The following is an 18269-nucleotide window of genomic DNA, read 5'->3' on the forward strand; positions in this document are numbered from 1 at the left end:
TCTGTTTCACAAAAAGTGTTTTAAACTTTAGGATGATACATACCAAACCAATGGAATTTTAGGAACAGTAGAAATTAATAGCGATTGTTCCCTAAAAGCTAAAATTGTTGTTTTCAGTCAATACTAAGCTGATTTTGAAATATAAATGGCTTTTAATAGCTAATAATTCTGTGGCAATTAAATTTATTTATTTCCTTTTTTATAATCATATTTCAGTATTTAAAACTATATATATATTATTTCTTATGAGTGTCTTATATATCTTCTTTCATGAGTAGATCGAGAAACTTTAAGCTGACAGCTGAGACCACATCCACTCCACCAGTAAAGGCCCCTCACTGCTCCAGCTTTGCCACCAGGCTCCACCAATACCAATTCAACATGGAAGATGATGTTGCTGTGCTTGTGCTTGTGCTTGACAATGGCACTGGCATGTGCAAGGCCGGCTTTGTAGGTCACGATGTACCCCTTGCCACCTTCCCATCCATTGTGGGGCACCCCCGGTACCAGAGCGTCTTGGTGGGCATGGAACAGAAGGACTTCTATGTGGGTGATAAGGCCCAGAACAAGAGAAGCATCTTGAACCTCAAGTACCCCATAGAGCATGGCATCATCACCAACTGGGACGACATGGAGAACATTTGGCACCACACCTTCTACAATGAGCTGCGTGTGGCCCCCGAAGAGCACCCCATCCTGCTGACCGAGGCCCCCCTGAACCCCAAGGCCAATCGTGATAAGATGACCCAGATCATGTTCGAGGCCTTCAACACCCCAGCCATGTACTTGGCCATCGATGCCGTGTTGCCCCTGTACGCCTCTGGCCACACCACTGGCATCGTGGTGAGCTCTGGTGATGGGGTCACTCACATTGTGCCCACCTATGAAGGGCACGCCCTCACCCATGCAATACTGAGTCTGCACATGGCTGGCCGGGACCTGACGGACTTCCTCATCAAGATCCTCAGAGAGCGTGGCTACAGCTTCAGCACCATGGCCCAGAGGGAAATTGTGCGTGACATCAAGGAGAAGCTCTGCTACGTTGCCTTGGACTTGGAGCAGGAGATGGCCACTGCCGCCTCCAGCTCCTCCCTGGAGAAGAGCTACGAGCTGCCTGATGGTCAGGTCATCACCATTGGCAGCGAGCGCTTCTGCTGCCCCGAGGCTCTCTGCCAACCTGCCTTCCTGGGTGTGGTAGCCTGTGGCATCCACGAGATTACCTTCAACTCCATCATGAAGTGTGACATCAACATCCGCAAGGACTTCTGCTCCAACACAGTGCTGTGTGGTGGGACCACCATGTATCCTGGCTTCACCGACAGGATGCAGAAGGAGATCAATGCCCTGGCTCCCAGCACGGTGAAGGTCAAGATCATCGCCCCCCCTGAGTGCAAGTACTCTGTGTGGTTGGGCGGCTCCATCCTGGCCTCACTGCCCATCTTCCAGCAGATGTGGATCAGCAAGGATGAGTACGAAGAGTCTGGCCCCTCCATCGTCCACCACAAGTGCTTCTAGGTGGACTGAGTTACCTCCCACTGTTTTCTTGACAAAACTGTACTTGGCGCACAATAGAAGATGAGATTTGCATGGCTTTATTTGGTTTTGCATTTTCATTTCTTTCTTTTTTCTTTTTCTTCATCCTTGACTCAGGATTTAAAAATTGGATTATTCAAGGTGATAGCATTCAGTTGGATTGAGCATCCCCAAAGTTTTACAAAGTGGCTGATGACTATATACTTAATTATATATATATAGTCTTTATGGCCTTTATCTCATTATAAAACTTAAAATATTGTTAGGATCTATAATAATTTTGAGTTAAACCTTATCCTAGGAATTAAATTTAAAAGATTTCCTGAATAATACTTGCTTTTTCCATTTTCATACCTTCCGTACATAATAAAAAATTATATCAAGTATTGAATCATATGCGAAAGCAGTTGAAATTGTGAACAATATAGAAATAATGGCCACTGATTTAGATTCATGGAAGGTGTAATCATTTCCAGTGGTTCAAAATTTGCAGTTTCCTATTACCAGGCATTAATGCCAAGATGATAGATTTCTTCTGTCTTGTGATCTCTATGTAATTGACTTCAGAATTTACAATGAAGGAGAGAAGGGGGTCATAGAGTCAACCCAATGGCCGATTAAGAGAAACGCCTCTTCCAAGATTGGACCATTGTTGTTAGGGAACAAACAGTAACTTTCTTCTTTACTTGACGTCAGGCTAGGAAATTTGTAAATATTATGAAAAATTATTTGATTCACTCTCATTAGTGGGCACTAGATATAACTGAATGGAAGTAGACAATACATAGTGATATATAACACTATCATAGTATATAATTTGTAGTAAAATTTAGGAATACGTTCCTCTTTCTGGTTTAGGTTAATTGATATTGGCTCCTAGTATTTTAGAGTTTGCCCATTTTTCTGTTATTAATCCTTAAAAAAAACTTTTCATGCACAAGGGGGCACTCACTCTTTAAGGAATTTGATGTGAAACATTTTTTAATGAGGAAGTCTTTGTAACATTAAAACTCACCTCCTCATTATTTATTGGTAGATTTCAGATGTATGAATTGTTTAGTTGAAACAAACAATGACAAAGTTAGATCAGTGAGTTCAAGTTTTTCTCCTACGTTAGTCTAAGGCAAGTTGCTTTTCAATTCTTAGTTTGTGAGTAGCTAAGCTTAGGTTAAGACGTTTGTTAACTTTTAATTATTTCCTAACTTTTCTTTTCCTGTACCTGATTTCTTTTTTGTTTTACAAATATATGCCCTGACATAAAAAACATCTGAAAATCAAATCAAGCAAATTATCTTCCCTTTTTGCATCTTCAAAAACTGCCTCAAGAACCAGGAGTGAATAAGGAACATGATAGAGAGGACACGTCTGTTTATTCAGGGTGTTGCTGTGTGGAAAATTATGAGGACATGTGGCTCAAACATTGCAAATTAGAGTGGGGAAATAATAAAAAACTCATCACAAATGAGGTAACATGGAAAATAGGGTAATACCTTCCAATCTAACACATAATATACTTGATTGTGTAGAAAAAGATACATTGGAAGCCTCTGTCTCTGCAGTATTCCAGGCATCTCCTGAACACAAAGAGCCAAGTGTGAAAAAGTTTTTTCCATCTTACTCCAACCCCAAGTCCCCAAAATACACTTGCCAGTTGTCTTCAAAACTTCTTTTCAAAGAAAATAAATTAGACTATGAACCTGAAACGGACACTGAACCTGCTTTTCACCAAAAATGAGGAAAATTTTATAATGATATAGAAAATAAAAAGTAAGGGACCCAGTAGCTGCATTTGAAGTGAAAGATGACCAAGAGTTTGATATCCAAATGATACAAAATAGGAACCAAAATACCACTAACTGCAAATCAGCCATGGGACTCACACACCTCAGTGTAGTGATCAAAAAAACTTTTGGGATTGTGGCTTGCGCACATGATTCAAACAAAAAAAAATTCATGGTATTTCTGCTGTTTGAAATACTTATAAGAAAACCAAACCAATACAAACAGGTTCCAGAAGCCGCTCCTTGTAGATAGCTGCGGTGCTAGTAACTCTAAATTTATGGACCCTGAATTAGAATATATGAGTTCTTCTCCATCGAATCGTAATAGAACATTCAAAGTATATCTAAATGAAGAACTACAGCTTTTTGTGCAAAAGTTTAAGTGTGAGTTATGCGGCTTACAAATAGAAAAAGAAAATTCAGCTTCAAAGATAGGTGGAGGTTATATGCTTCCACTTTGTTTTTTCTCATTATCAATGATCTGATCCATTCTGGTCCATATCTCATCTGATTTTCTGTTTGTGAAAATACCCTGTGTATTTAGTGGGGTCATCTAAATATGTAATTGCATAGAAATAGATGGTTTCTGCCATCTAAATAATTAGAAATTGGGGAAATATTTTCCTATTTTTTTGTTTGTTTCTTAATCAAGCTAAGACCCTCTGTCATTTGTTCATATGAACAGGGAAAGTAATTTAGCTGGCTAGCATGTGACTTTCTGAGCCTGAATAAACACTAATGAAATTGCTTAAGAAATGTTAACAAACTCATTTTTTTCCCAAATCTATGAGCTTAAATATAAATTGGATTTCTATGGAATGAGAAAAAAGTGGTGACTGAGAGAAGGCATAGAACCACATATTCTCACTAAACTGATCTGTTTGATGTGCTTTAGTGAGTGCAGGCTAATCTGCTTTACTAAACAATTGGCCCTTTGAATTCCATCATGGCCACTTTGAGATATTTGCAAAAATAAATACATGTCCTCCCACCTATTTTTTTTAACTTTTTTTATTGATTTATAATCATTTTATAATGTATCAATTTCCAGTGCAGAGCACAATTTTTCAGTTATAAATGAACCTACATATATTCATTGTCGCATTCTTTTTCACTGTGAGCTAACAGAAGATCTTGTATATATTTCCCTGTGCTTTACACGATAATCTTGTTTATCTATTCTATATACACCTGCCAGTATCTACAAATTTCAAACTCCCAGCCTGTCCCTTCCCACCCCATCCCACCTGGCAACCACAAGTTTGTATTCTATGTCTATGAGTCTGTTCCTGTTCTGTATTTATGTTCATTTGTCTTTTTTCTTCTTTCTTTCTTTCTTTCTTTCTTTCTTTCTTTCTTTCTTTCTTTCTTTCTTTCTTTCTTTCTTCTTTAGATTCAACATATAAGCAATCTCATATTGTATTTTTCTTTCTCTTTCTGGCTTACTTCATTCAGAATGACATTCTCCATGGACAACCATGTTGCTGCAGATGGTGTTATGTTGTCATTTTTATGGCTGAATAGTATTCCATTGTATAAATATACCACCTCTTCTTTATCCAGTCATATGCTGATGGACATTTAGGCTGTTTCCATGTCTGGGTTATTGTAAATAGTGCTGCTATGAACATTGGGGTGCAGGTGTATTTTTGAAGTAGGATTCCTTCTGGATATAAGCCCAGGAGTGGGATTCCTGGGTCACATGGAAAGTCTATTTCTAGTCTTTTGAGGAATCTCCATACTGGTTTCCACAGTGGCTTCACCAAACTTCATTCCCACCACTAGTGAAGGAGGGTTCCCCTTTCTCCACAGCCTCTCCAGGATTTGTTATTTGTGGACATTTGATTGATGACCATTCTGACTGGTGTGCCTTCAGGAACTTTGAAGCTGGTTCATCAAAAGTCTTATGATGAACTCTGGATATATGGGCTGAGAAAATTTGAACAGAAAATTCCAGTTACAACTTTTAACAAGTTCCATCCACCCATAAAAGTTATGACTATATTTCAGTTTTGGTCCCATCTGTGTTTCACCTCTATTAAAGTAGAAAGGCTGAGGAAGTGCACTACCTCCTCTTTGAATGCCTCTTCTTAGAGCTAGTTTTCCAGTTGGTCGAAACAACACATGAGGAAATAACTACAAATCAGTTATAATAATAGTCACTTTGACTGCATTGACTGTGATTAAAAAGAGGAAACTTTTTATTACATTTAAGAAAACACAAAATCATCTTTTTCTTCATATATTGTAAGTTCAAATTGCAACTCATATAACCCAACACTAAATTGGAGAAGATACAGCTAGTTTTCTGGTAAGTTGGCTCAGCTACCATAAGGCACAACCGATATTTACAATCTATGTTCCTTTGTTTAGAAGGGAGACACTCTGAATTGCATTAGATAAAATGTTCTGAGTGTAGATTTGAACAGGTTTGGTGTGTGTTTTCTATCTTCACTCCACTTTCACTTTGAACCTGACTCCTCCAGATAGCGAGCCTACCTTCAGGTCCTACTCAGCCTTCCTTTCATCATGCTTTTCTGTCTTGCATCCCAGACCCTCAGAGGTTTTCTCTCAGTGGAGTGATGGGATTCAGCCTGTAAACCAAAGCACGTTATTGAGTAGAAGCATGCAGACTTGGCAGCTGTCCATCAGAAAACCTAGAGCCATGGCATTCACAGAGGGAAATTCATGTTTTCTTAAACAGAGAGGAGTGCATTTTCTGTTTGTCTGTTGAGAAAGTACTTGTCTCAGTAAACATGGGGATGAAGAGAATAGAAACTGACTATGGCTTTCAGTTTTACTGGCAGATGAAGATGCATGGACCAATTTCAGATTGTGGAGCTTGGAGTTTAATGTCTTCTTTGGCACCCCTTTGAGTAGAAACTACTTTTTCTGTCTCTGGATGACACATTAGACCTCAGAAAATACCTATGACCCCAAGGCATTGCCATATTTCTAATGAGATTTTAACTTAAATTGACCATCTGAAAAGATTCCTTCACAATGCCTTTCCAGCTGCTCAGCTACAAAAAAATAGATGAGTCACTTTACTAACAAGGCTATTTCCTTAACAGCATGAATTGTGTGGAAAGGGTGGAGGGAGGTGGCAATGAAAAATGAAACTTCATTGCTTCTGTTTGAAATAACTGTCTGATTAAAAAAACAGAAACAATAACACCACCAACAAAGAGGAAAGTGTCCTCTACCTCCAAAACAACACAATGGTTTTTTCACTTTGGATGGACCATTTCCTTTGAAATGAAAAAAAAAAAAAAAAAGTGAAGCAGTGACACCATGGGTGGCCGTAGCTCAAGATGCATTCAACCTGTAACTTCTGATTACTCAGAAATTCACAGAAAGTAAACCCAGATAAGATTAAGAAAGGCTCCAGGGACTAACAATTGGGAGAATATTTACTTGTACCAAATAGTTGACTGAATAATGAATAACTATTAGCTTAAATTACAATAAACACAGTTATTTAACGGACATCTAACAATTGCATTTTTCTTTTTTATCCTCCCGAGCAGCCTCTGAGCAGCATCTTCATAGTACCTCATAAAAGGATGACTATGATTCCTTTATCTGAATAGCAGATGTGTTTTTGCTTGTTTGTTTGTTTGTTTTTAATTTGAGCAATTTTTTGATCATTTCTTTTGTTTTCTGAGATGATGCTTCTTATAATAGAGGTACAGACACTCACAAATACATTTTCCCGTGTTTGGGCAGAAGTAAAGGTTTGCTTTATCTAGAAATATTTAAGTCTTTTAAAATAAAATTATATTTTTAGACACAAAAGACCAGGTTCTAACTCAGAATTAAGTTTCCCAAACCCTGATCACCTTCACCGTCCTCTCCACCTGTGTCCTCTAGGGGTAACTCTGTTGATATTAAGGTTTATTAAGTTACATCAGTTGACACATTAAATTTTTTCTTTTTTTCTTAGAATAGCCCAATAAAGAATAAATTTGTACTCAGAAAACCACCTTGGACTTTTAGGAAGCAAATCTTTAAAAGATGGACAGGACTTTCTAGAACTGAATTTTTTTATACATACAAGAGCAGGACAGGGCAAAAGGACATATTTGGAGAGAAATGCAGTATAAAGGGGGTATTCATGAGCAGGGTTTAGGATGTTAGCTTTATGGAGAGTAGACAGAACCTGTAGAGAGGCTTATTTTTATCTTGTAGGTGTATCTAAGGTAACAGTTTGCAATATTGCTCTGGAATCTTTTACTCCTTAAATTATTCTCTCTTCCTTCCATCCAATTCAGGGAAGAGGTATGAAAAAGCAGAAAGTAGGAAGAGCTTGCTCATCTTTTGGGCTTTTTAATTATTAGCTTATCTGTTTGATTTTCAAAAGCCCCACAGAGAAGAGAGCAATGGCAGATTGGACAAAATATTTGACCCAAAGCAGTAGGCAGAGTGGGACTGAGCCCCATACAGCTTCAGGGATGTGTCAGTCTGGAGGGAGAAAGCAATACAGCACGCACAGGCCCCGGTGTGATAGTGACTTGGGTCTTGGCCGTCACCAATAATGGTGAGAGACGGCAAGATCTCTGAGTGAACACGGCTATGTGGGTGTCTGAGGAGATGGGATTCATAGATCAGCTCAGAGAGGAGTCACATGCCCCGCTGTGCTGACAGCAGAGGTGAGCCAGGGGCTTAGAAGGGCGCACGTGCATTAGCGCCGAGGGAGTCTCTGCTGCTACCTGTATGAGCGAGTGCTTGAGGATCAGAGTTCCCACTCCTGAATCCCAAGGCACCCTCCAAGGCCCCAGGAGACGGAGAACTAAGAATGGGACTGAGCTTGTTTCCCACTACCTTTGTGGGTAAGGTGAGTCTCGATAAAAATTAAGTTGAGTTTTATGCTGCACAGGATTGTCTGCTTGTGGCTTAATTGAATTTCTTGGCTGAGCATCATAACTGTTAATAGGGTCAAAAAGAACAAGGACTCTAAATTTGGGTTGAGGATACAAGGAGTGGTGTTGACAAGGGAGAACAGGGAAGGAAAAAGGTCACCCTTCCATAAAGTGGTAGGTACTGGAACCATCCTATCCTGTACTCTGGGGCTAGCAGACCCCATGAGCTGACTGCATAGGAGACTGAAAAGTTTGAGCAATCATTGCTTCAGTCAGTGCTGGAAGGCTGAGCTTCTCCCTGAGGGCACAAGATGAGTGCAGTTCCTTGAAAATCAGCTGGGTAGCATTGAGACCACTGAGACAGTCACAGCAGGAGACTAGCATTGACAACTATACTGTGGGACCAATTTCCATTGTCCACTGTGTTGCGGCAGGATGCAAAGGAAGTGGTTATTTGAGACAACGAATCTCTGCAGGCTTATGTGTGGAAGGCTGTAAAATGTTTTCATTGGTGTAAACTGCCATGATTCTGGAAAAAAAACAAAACAGGGAAATGAGGCACATCAAGAGGGAGAAACTGGACTTATTTTATAAGGCGGGTGATGATTGAGTTTTTGCAAGGTAATACATATGTGTTCATATCTGCACTCAGATTTTGTGGAGCAATTCATATAGAAATCATTTATATAAAGTGGTGTTTTCAGATAAATCTGTTTCATATTGCGGTTCTGATTTTTGGAATGTCAGGGGGCTTATTGGGGCCAGCTGGTCTTCAGTTATTTCAGAGAAAAGATATAAGTTGAGTTCATTTCAAAGTTGTTTGTTTTCTTGAGCCAAGTAGAAGATTCTGGGTTAAGAGTACTAGGTTGGAGTCTGGGTCCAACTTTTAGGAGTGAGATTTCCTTGCGCAGACGTGCCTGACTATTTCCACATTTTTAATATAGAGATGATTGCACTGCATGGTGATGTGGAAGGAGACGTTGAGTACAGGTTGACATTTTGACCTCTAGAGATGTATGATGGATGTACAAAGGAGCAAATCATTTATTCTTCCTTAGGGATGGAATTAGAGTAAGTGACGGCTGACCTTGGGACTAGAGGTTGAATAGAATTTCACTGGTAACAACAATCAAGAAGGCAGCCACTACACAAGTAACTGTTTAAGCACAGCAACAGAAGTGTAAGTGAGACTGTGTCATGTGCACTAAAATATTCCTGAATCAGCACCCACCCATATGTCCATGGCAGTCACCATTTTGGTAGCACGTGTTCAGCTGGAAGCACCTGTAACTCTGCCAGGCAGAGGCAGGCTAAAAATGCTAGGGAGCAAATGCGTCCAGGAGCAGTTCTTGACCAGTGGCAAATTGATCGAAGAATACATACCCCTTGAAAGCATTTGGGGTTGGGAGTTGGATAACAGGGAATAGTGTTCCTCACTGTATTGATCTGTATTTGCCCTCAGTCTAAAACCTACTTATACTGCATACCTTATTGTTTCTCTTTTTTCCTGTCTTCCTTTCCTGAATCTTTATGATGCTTCATGGGGACATCTCCCAAATAATAAAGAATTGCAAACAAATCCTTGCCCCGGGATTTGCTTCTGTGGAAAGCACCTTAAGATAGAGGCACTTGTTGGGAATACAGGGCATATGGAAATTGTAGGCAGGAGCTGATGATGACAATGTTGTTTGGAGGCATATAGTGAAATCCAGTAGAGTATGGTAATTATGTGATTAATATAGAAAATAAAGAGCCTTTGAAAGTCTAAGCAGAGGGAAAACAGAAGCAGAAGCAATATTTTATATCCATTTTTAATGAAAGATAATTTTTAGAGCAGTCTTAATTCACAACAACATTGAAAGTAATGGAAAGAGATTTTCCTTAAACCCTCTGCCACCACATATGCAAAGCCTCTCTCATTATCAACATCACTTATCAAAATGGTACCTTTACGAGCAAGGATGAAGCCTGCACTCACAGTTTCCTTCAACATCATCGTGCAGTGCTGTCATCTCTGTGTTACGTCATAACCGTCCAAAGTCCATAGATTACATTTGAGTTCATTCTTCATCTTATATATTTTACAAATTTGGACAAATGTACAATGACATATACCCATCATTATAATATCAACCAGAGTGTTAAAAATGGCCTAAATATCCTCTATCCTCTGCTTCTTTATCTTTCCCCATCAACCCCCAACAACCACTGATTTAATTGTCTCCATTGTTTTGCCTTTTCCAGAATATTCTATAGTTAGACTCTTCAGCATGTACCTTTCAGACTGGCTTCTTTTACTTAGAGATACGCATTTAAAGTTCCCTTATGCCTTTTCATGACTTGACAGCTCATTTTTTAGGGCTTAATAATACTGCACCATCAGGAAGTACCATAATTTATTCATCACCTACTGAAGGGTATCTTGATTGCCCCCAAGTCTTGCCAATTATAAACAGAGCTGCTATCAACATTTGAGTGCAGGTTTTTGTGTGGACATGTTTTCAACTCCTTTGGGTAAATACCTAGGAATGTGAGTGCTGGATCATATCGTAAGAGTATATTTGGTTTTGTAGGAAATCATCAAACTCTGTTCCAGAATGGCTGTACCATTTTGCATTCTCAGCAGCAAACTTTGAGTGTTCCTGTTATTGCACACCCTCACTAGCGTATGGTACTGTCAGTGCCCTAGATTTTGGTCATTCTCATAGATGCCCAGTGGTGTCTCACTGTTTTAATTTGCATTTCCCTGATGATATATTATATGGGTCATCTTTTCTTTTGCTTATTTGAAATCAATGTATCTTCTTGGTTATATGTTTATTAGGATTCTTTTTTATTTATTATAGTTTTACAATGTTGTGTCAAATTCCAGTGTTCAGCACAATTTTTCAGTCATTCATGGACATATACACTCTCATTGTCACATTTTTTCTCTCTAAATTATCATAATATTTTGCGTATATTTCCCTGTGCTAGACAGTGTAATCTTTTTTATCTATTCTAAAATTTTGAAATCCCAGTCTAGCCCTTCCCACCCTCCACCAACTGGTAACCAGAAGTCTGTATTCTCTGTCTGTGAGTCTATTTCTGTTCTGTATTTATGCTTTGTTTTTGTTTGTTTGTTTGTTTGGTTGTTTTTGTTTTTTGTTTTTTAGTTTCCACATACAAGTGATCTCATATGTTATTTTTCTTTCTATTTCTGGCTTTCTTTACTTTGAATGATATTCTCCAGGAGCATCCATGTTGCTGCAAATGGCATTATGTTGTTGGATTTTATGGCTTAGTAGTATCCCATTGTTTAAATATACCACATCTTCTTTATCCAGTCACCTGTTGATGGACATTTAGGCTTTTTCCATGTTTTGGCTATTGTAAATAGTGCTGCTATGAACATTGGGGTGCAGGTGTCATCCTGATGTTGGGTTCCTTCTGGATACAAGCCCAGTAGTGGGATTCCTGGGTCATATGGTAAGTCTATTCCTAGTCTTTTGAGGAATCTCCATACTGTTTTCCATAGTGGCTGCAACCAACTGCATTCCCACCAGCAGTGTAGGAGGGTTCCCCTTTCTCCACAGCCGCTCCAGCATTTGTCATTTGTGGATGTTTGAAGGATGGCCATTCTGACTGGTGTGAGTTGTACCTCATTGTACTTTTGATTTGCATTTCTCTGATAATTAGTGATATTGAGCATTTTTTCATGTGCTTTTTGATCATTTGTATGTCTTCCTTGGAGAATTGCTTGTTTAGGTCTTCTGCCCTCTTTTGGATTGGGTCATTTATTTTTTTCTTATTGAGTCATATTTGCTGCTTATATTTTGGAGATCAAGCCTTTGTTGGTTTCACATGCAAAAATTTTCTTCCAATCCATAGGTTTTCTTCTTGTTTTACTTCTGGTTTCCTTTGCTGTGCAGAAGCTTCTAAGTTTCATTAGGTCCCATTTGTTTATTCTTGCTTTTATTTCTTCTAGGAGAAAATTTTTGAAATGTGTGTCAGATAATGTTTTGCCTATGCCTCTAGGAGGTTTATTGTATCTTGTCTTATGTTTAAGTTATTAATTCATTTTGAGTTGATTTCTGTATGTGGTGTAAGGGAGTGTTCTAGCTTCATTGTTTTACATGCTGCTGTCCAGTTTTCCCAACACCATTTGCTGAAGAGACTGTCTTTATTCCATTGTATATTCTTGACTCCCTTGTCGAAGATTAGTTGACCAAAAATTTGTGGGTTCATTTCTGGGCTCTCTATTCTGTTCCATTGGTCTATATGTCTGTTTTGGTACCAATACCATGCTGTCTTGATGACTGTAGCTCTATAGTAGTGTCTAAAGCCTGGGAGAGTTATTCCTCCAGCCTCTTACTTTCTCTTCAGTAATGCTTTGGCAATTCTAGGTCTTTGATGGTTCTATATAAATTTCATTATGATTTGTTCTAGTTCTGTGAAATACGTCCTGGGTAACTGGATAGGGATTGCATTAAATCTGTAGATTGCCTTGGGCATTGTGACCATTTTAACAATATTGATTCTTCCAATGCAAGACCATGGGATATCTTTCCATTTTTTAAAGTCTTCTTTAATTTCCTTTATCAGTGGTTTATAGTTTTCTGTGTATAATACTTTCACCTCCTTGGTTAGATTTATTCCCAGATATTTTATTACTTTGAGTGCTATTTTAAAGGGGAGTGTTTCTTTACCTTCTTATTCTGATGATTTATCATTAGTGTAAAGGAATGCAAGTGATTTTTGAGCATTAATTTTGTAACCTGCTAACTTGCTGAATTCTTCCATCAGCTCTAGTAGCTTTTGAGGGGACCTTTTTAGCATTTTTTATATATAGTAACATGTCATCAGCATATAATGACACTTTTACCTCTTCTTTTCCAATTTGGATCCCTTTTATTTCTTTCTCCTGCCTGACTGCTGTGCCTAAGACTTCCACTAATATTTTGAATAGAACTAGTGTTTGTGGGCATCCTTGTCTTGTCCCAGATTTTAGTGGGAATCTTTTGAGTTTTCCACCATTAAGTACTATGCTGGCTGTAGGTTTGTCTTATACAGCTTTTATTATGTTGAGATATGTTCCCTGTATACCCACTTTGGAGAGAGTTTCTATCATAAATGGGTGCTGAATTTTATCAAATGCTTTTTCTGCATCGATTGAGATGATCATGTTGTTTTTGTCCTTTCTCTTGTTGATGTGATGTATTACATTGAACGATTTGCATATGTTGAACCAGCCTTGTGTCCCTGGTATGAACCCCACTTGTTCATGATGTATAATCTTTTTTATGTGTTGTTGGAATTTATTTGCTAAAATTTTGGTGCGGATTTTGGTATCTATGTTCATCAGGGATATTGGCCTATAATTCTCTTTTTTTTGTAGTATCTTTGCCTGGTTTTGGTATCAGGGTGATGATGGCTTCATAGAATGAGTTTGGGAGTATTCCCACCTTTTCAATCGTCTGGAAGAGTTTGAGAAGGACTGGTATGAGTTCTGCTTTGTATGTTATGTAGAATTCCCTGGTGAAGCCGTTCGGTCCTGGACTTTTATTTGTAGGGAGGTTTTTAATTGCTATTTCTATTTCCTTTCTAGTGATCAGATTGTTCATGTGTTCAGTTTTTCTTGATTCAGTTTTGGTGGACAGTATGTTTCCAGAAACTTGTCCATCTCCTCTAGGTTATCCAGTTTGTTTCCATACAGTTTTTCATAATATTCTCTTATGATATTATCTATTTCTATTTTGTTTATTGTAATTTCTCCATTTTCCTTTCTTATTTTGCTAATTTGTGCTCTCTCTTTTTTCTTCTTTTTGAGTTTGGCCAGAGGTTTGTCGATTTTATTTACTTTTTCAAAAAACCATCTTTTGGTTTGGTTGATTTTTTTCTATGGTCTTGTAAATCTCTAATGTATTTAATTCCTCTCTGATCTTTATTATTTCCTTTCTTCAGGTGCTTTTTGGGGCTTTTTGTTCTTCTTTTTTAATTCATTCTGGTGGTGGGTTAACTTGTCTATTTGAGATTGTTCTTCATTTTTGAGGAAGGCCTGTACCGCTATAAACTTCCCTCTTAACACTGCCTTTGCTGTGTCCCATAGATTTTGACTGGTTGTGCTTTCGTTATCATTTGTCTCAAGGTATTTTTTAATTTCAGCTTTGATTTCCTCATTGATCCATTTTTTTTCAATAACATATTGTTTAACCTCCATGCTTTTCTTTTTTCTCCTTTGTTTCTCTGTTGTTGATTTCCATTTTCATGGCATTGTGGTCAGTAAAGATGCTTGAGATAATTTCTATCTTCTTAAAATTGTTGAGGTTTCTTTTGTGCCCAAGTACATGATTGATCCTGGAAAATGTTCCATGTGCACTTGAAAAGAATTTATATCCTATTTTTGGAGGGCGTAATGCTCTGAAAATATCTACAAAATCTAGTTTTTCTATTGTAGTATTTAATTTCTCTATTGCCTTGTTTATTTTCTGACTGGAAAATCTGTCTAGTGATGTTATGCAATGTTAAAATCTCCAACTATGATTGTATTCCCATCAATATCCCCCTTTATCTCTGTTAGTAATTCTTGCATGTACTTAGGTGCTCCTATATTGGGTGCATATATATTAACGAGTGTAATATCTTCATCTTGTATCACTCCTTTCATCATTATAAAATGCCCTAATTATCTTTCTTTATGGCCTTTGTTTTAAAGTCTATTTTGTCTGAAATCAGTACTGCAACACCTGCTTTTTTGGCTTTTCCATTTGCATGGAATATCCTTTTCCATCCTTTCAAGCTCAATCTATATGTGTCCTTCTCCCTAAAGTGGGTCTCTTGTATGCAGCATATTGACGGTTCTTGCTTTATTATCCACTCTGCCACTCTATGTCTTTTGACTGGAGCATTTAGTCCATTAACATTTCCAGTAATTAATGATAGATGTGTGTTTACTGCCATTTTGAACTTATCTTTGCAGTTGAATTGGTATATCCTCTTTGTTCCTTTCTTCTTCCTTTTGTGGTTTGGTAACTTTCCTTTTTATTTTCATGGATTTTATTTAATTTTTGTGACTCCCTTGTAAATTTTTGACTTTTGGTTACCCTTTTTTGTTAATCTATAACCCATTATTATATCTGTTTTTATTTAACTGATAGTAACATGATCTCAAACCCATCCTACTGTTAAAAAAATTTAAAATGAAAGAAAAAAAATTCTATATTTCCCTGTCTCTCTCTCCTACTCTCAGTGATTTGTATGTCTTCTTTTATAATTCCGTGTTTTCTTTATTTGTAATTCATGAGTTGTCACCTTTCCAGTTGTGAGTTTCTCATTTCTGTAGCATCCTGCTGCTTTTCTATTTAGAAAAGCACTTTCAATATTTCTTTTACCATGGGTTTAGTGTTGCTAAACTGCTGCAGCTTTTTTCTTGTCAGTGAAACTCTTTATTTCTCCTTCTATCCTAAAGGATAGCCATGCTGGGTAAAGTATCTTAGGCTGCATCTTTTTTTCATTCAGGACTTTGAATATATCTTGCCACTCCCTTCTGGCTTGTAGTGTTTGTGTAGAGAAATCAGCTGAGAGCCTTATGGGGGTTCCCTTGTAACTTAGTTTTTCCTTTTCTCTTCCTGACTTTAGAATCATTTGTTTATACTTGAGTGTGGCCATGTTGATTATGATATGTCTTGGTGTGGGTCAATTTGGGTTCTTCCTGTTTGGGACCCTCTGAGCTTCCTGTACTTGGATATCTGATTCCTTCTTTAAGTTTGGGAAGTTTTCAGTCATGATTTCTTCAAAAACCTTTTCAATCCCCTTTGATCTTTCTTCACCTCCTGGGACACCTATTATGCGAAGATTGGGATGCTTTATATTATCCCATAGGTCCCTTATGCTATTTTCATTATTTTTTATTTGCTTATATTGTAGGTCTTCTGAATTGGTGCTTTCTATTGTCCTGTATTCTAGGTCACTAATTCATTCCTCTGCATTATTTAGTCAGCTTTGCACAGCTATTAGATCATTCCTCATCTCTGTCAATGTGTTTACCCATTCAACCTGGCTCTTCTTTATAGCTTCAATTTCATTTTTGACATATTTAATATCTCTAAACACTATCTCTTTTAATTCCTTCAGCAATTTGATCACTCCTTTTTTGAAATCTTGATCTAGTAGGTTATCAATGTCTATTTCATTGATCTTTCTTTCAGGGGATTTCTGTTTTTCTTTAAATTGGGAAAAGTTTCTCTGCTTCTCCATCTTGCTCATACCTCTCTGGCACTGTGGTTTATGGAGTATCAGTTGTCTATTTTGGACCTTAAGGATTTTATCTATCTAATGCCTTTTTAGGAATAGAACTTAGGAAAAAAAGAAAAAAAAAGAGAGAGAGAGAAAGAATTTTAAAAGAAGGGAGAAAGAGGGTTTGAAAACAGTGCATAAGGAATAATACAAGAGCAAGTTGAAGCAGAATATTAATCGGGTTGACACGTCCTTTTAAAACCTTTAAAAAAAGGGGGGGAGATGAATAGATGCATTTGAAACCTGTGTCTATTCAATAACAGGACATCAAGGAGGAGAGGCAAGATGGCGAAGTAGAAGGATGCTTGTAAGTCACCCTCTCCCACAAATACACCAAGGCCCACATCTACAGACCCACTCAGCCAACCAGAGCACCTGCGGAACTCCGACAGATCATCGCACTCTTCAAAAGATAAAGACCCCAAAAATCTGGTAGGAGAAAAGGAAAAAAGAAAGAACAAAAGGCAAAACATCGTGGGACGGGTCCTGTGGGGAGGAAGCGGCAAAGGAGGACTGGCGCTCGCTCGCGGGGTCTCCCCTCTCCAACTGAGAGGCCAGCGGGACGGAGGGGGAGCCTCCGAGGCTCGGATCTGTACAGAGCAGCCCTTGTCTGAGAGAACTATGTTAAACGGGCACAGAGCGTCCCCCCGACACCCAGCCTGAGATGCGGGCTGGCAGCGGCGGGCAGGGCCAGGCTGCACAAGCCGGGCGGAGGACGGGGACGGCTGCACGGAGGCAGCCCCGGGGGACTGCAAGGGGCTGGGTGCCATGGCTGTGGGTGTACAGGGCAGAACAACCTGGGCCCTCCATAAAACAGCAAGGTTGATGTGCTCTCAGGGGAAGGGTGCATACCCCAATCTCTGAAAACCCGCGGAAACTTTTCAGGGGAAGAGAGGCGGAGCTCAGGCACAGCCGCCATATTCCCCGGCGCTTAGCACCAAGGCGGGGGCAGTGGCTAAACCTGCATCCTCACCTAAGGGCTTAGCAACCTCAAGGACCAGACTGAGAAGGGCCTACTGCCCGGGGCAGATAGGATCCTCCCATTCTGGTCCCTCAGAGAACATGCTCCACATGGACAAACAAGGAGCTGGGTCTTGGCTCAGAGCAGCGACGAGGTGGCCCCTCGGTCTTCCCGAAGACCACCCGTGGAGCGCGACCAGGGCGGAGCGTGCAGCCGCACAGAGCAGCGGCGCTACGGTGGCGCAAGCAGAGTGAGAGTGGCCCCCCGCCTGTCGGGCAGGAACACAGCCCCTGACCGAGGTGCTGGGAGGGGGCACGACCCGCCCTCCTGCCTGGCCAGTCTGCAACATCTGACTGCGGCATCCGGAGGGGCAGTGTCCCGCCCGCCCACAGCAGAGGAGAGCTGCACCTGACCCCGTGTTAGGCGGAGGCGCGATCTGCTTGCCGACAGGTGCTGGGAGCAGCACAGAAGAGGGCGCCAACGGAGGGCCTCTGAAAACAAGCTGAGCTTCCAAAACAGGACGAAGACAGAAAGACTACACATTAAAAGCCCACAGACTCCAGGAGAACACCGACAACACCTTTTTTGTTTTGTTTTGTTTTGTTTTGTTTTTTCTTAAATCTGTTTTTACCTGTTCTATTTTCAATAACTCTCTTAATTTTTACTTCTTAATTCATTTCTATTTCTCTTGGGTTCTGATGTCGTTTTATTGATTAGACACAGGCTTCAAACACATATATTCATCTCCCCACCCCCTTTTTTTTCCTTTCTTTTTTCTTTAGGTTTTAAAAGGACGTTTCTACCCAATTAATACTCTGCTTCAACCCGCTCTTCTATTATTCATTATACACTGTTTTC

The 18269-nt window shown here is 39.3% G+C and overlaps 1 protein-coding gene across 3 annotated transcripts; it reads left to right on the forward strand.

The window, feature by feature from the left end:
* The first annotated feature begins 366 nt into the window (after positions 1-366).
* On the forward strand, positions 367-1515 carry LOC140691630 (actin, cytoplasmic 1-like). 3 transcript variants are annotated; one of them, XM_072955502.1, is made up of 2 exons: positions 382-1015; positions 1199-1515. In XM_072955502.1, exons 1-2 carry the CDS (start codon positions 382-384, stop codon positions 1513-1515), a joined length of 951 nt encoding a protein of 316 aa, XP_072811603.1. The 3 variants fall into 3 exon arrangements, with proteins under 3 accessions (XP_072811604.1, XP_072811603.1, XP_072811602.1); XM_072955501.1 differs by having other exon boundaries at positions 382-519; positions 604-1515; XM_072955503.1 differs by having other exon boundaries at positions 367-1515.
* Positions 1516-18269: the final 16754 nt, after the last annotated feature.

This window comes from Vicugna pacos, chromosome 36 (assembly GCF_048564905.1).
Source record: "Vicugna pacos chromosome 36, VicPac4, whole genome shotgun sequence".
Classification (NCBI taxonomy): Eukaryota; Metazoa; Chordata; class Mammalia; order Artiodactyla; family Camelidae; genus Vicugna; species Vicugna pacos.

What these genes read in the sequence shown, in the direction of transcription:
- LOC140691630 (XM_072955503.1), top strand. Translation starts at nt 382, where the DNA reads ATGGAAGATGATGTTGCTGTGCTTGTGCTTGTGCTTGACAATGGCACT.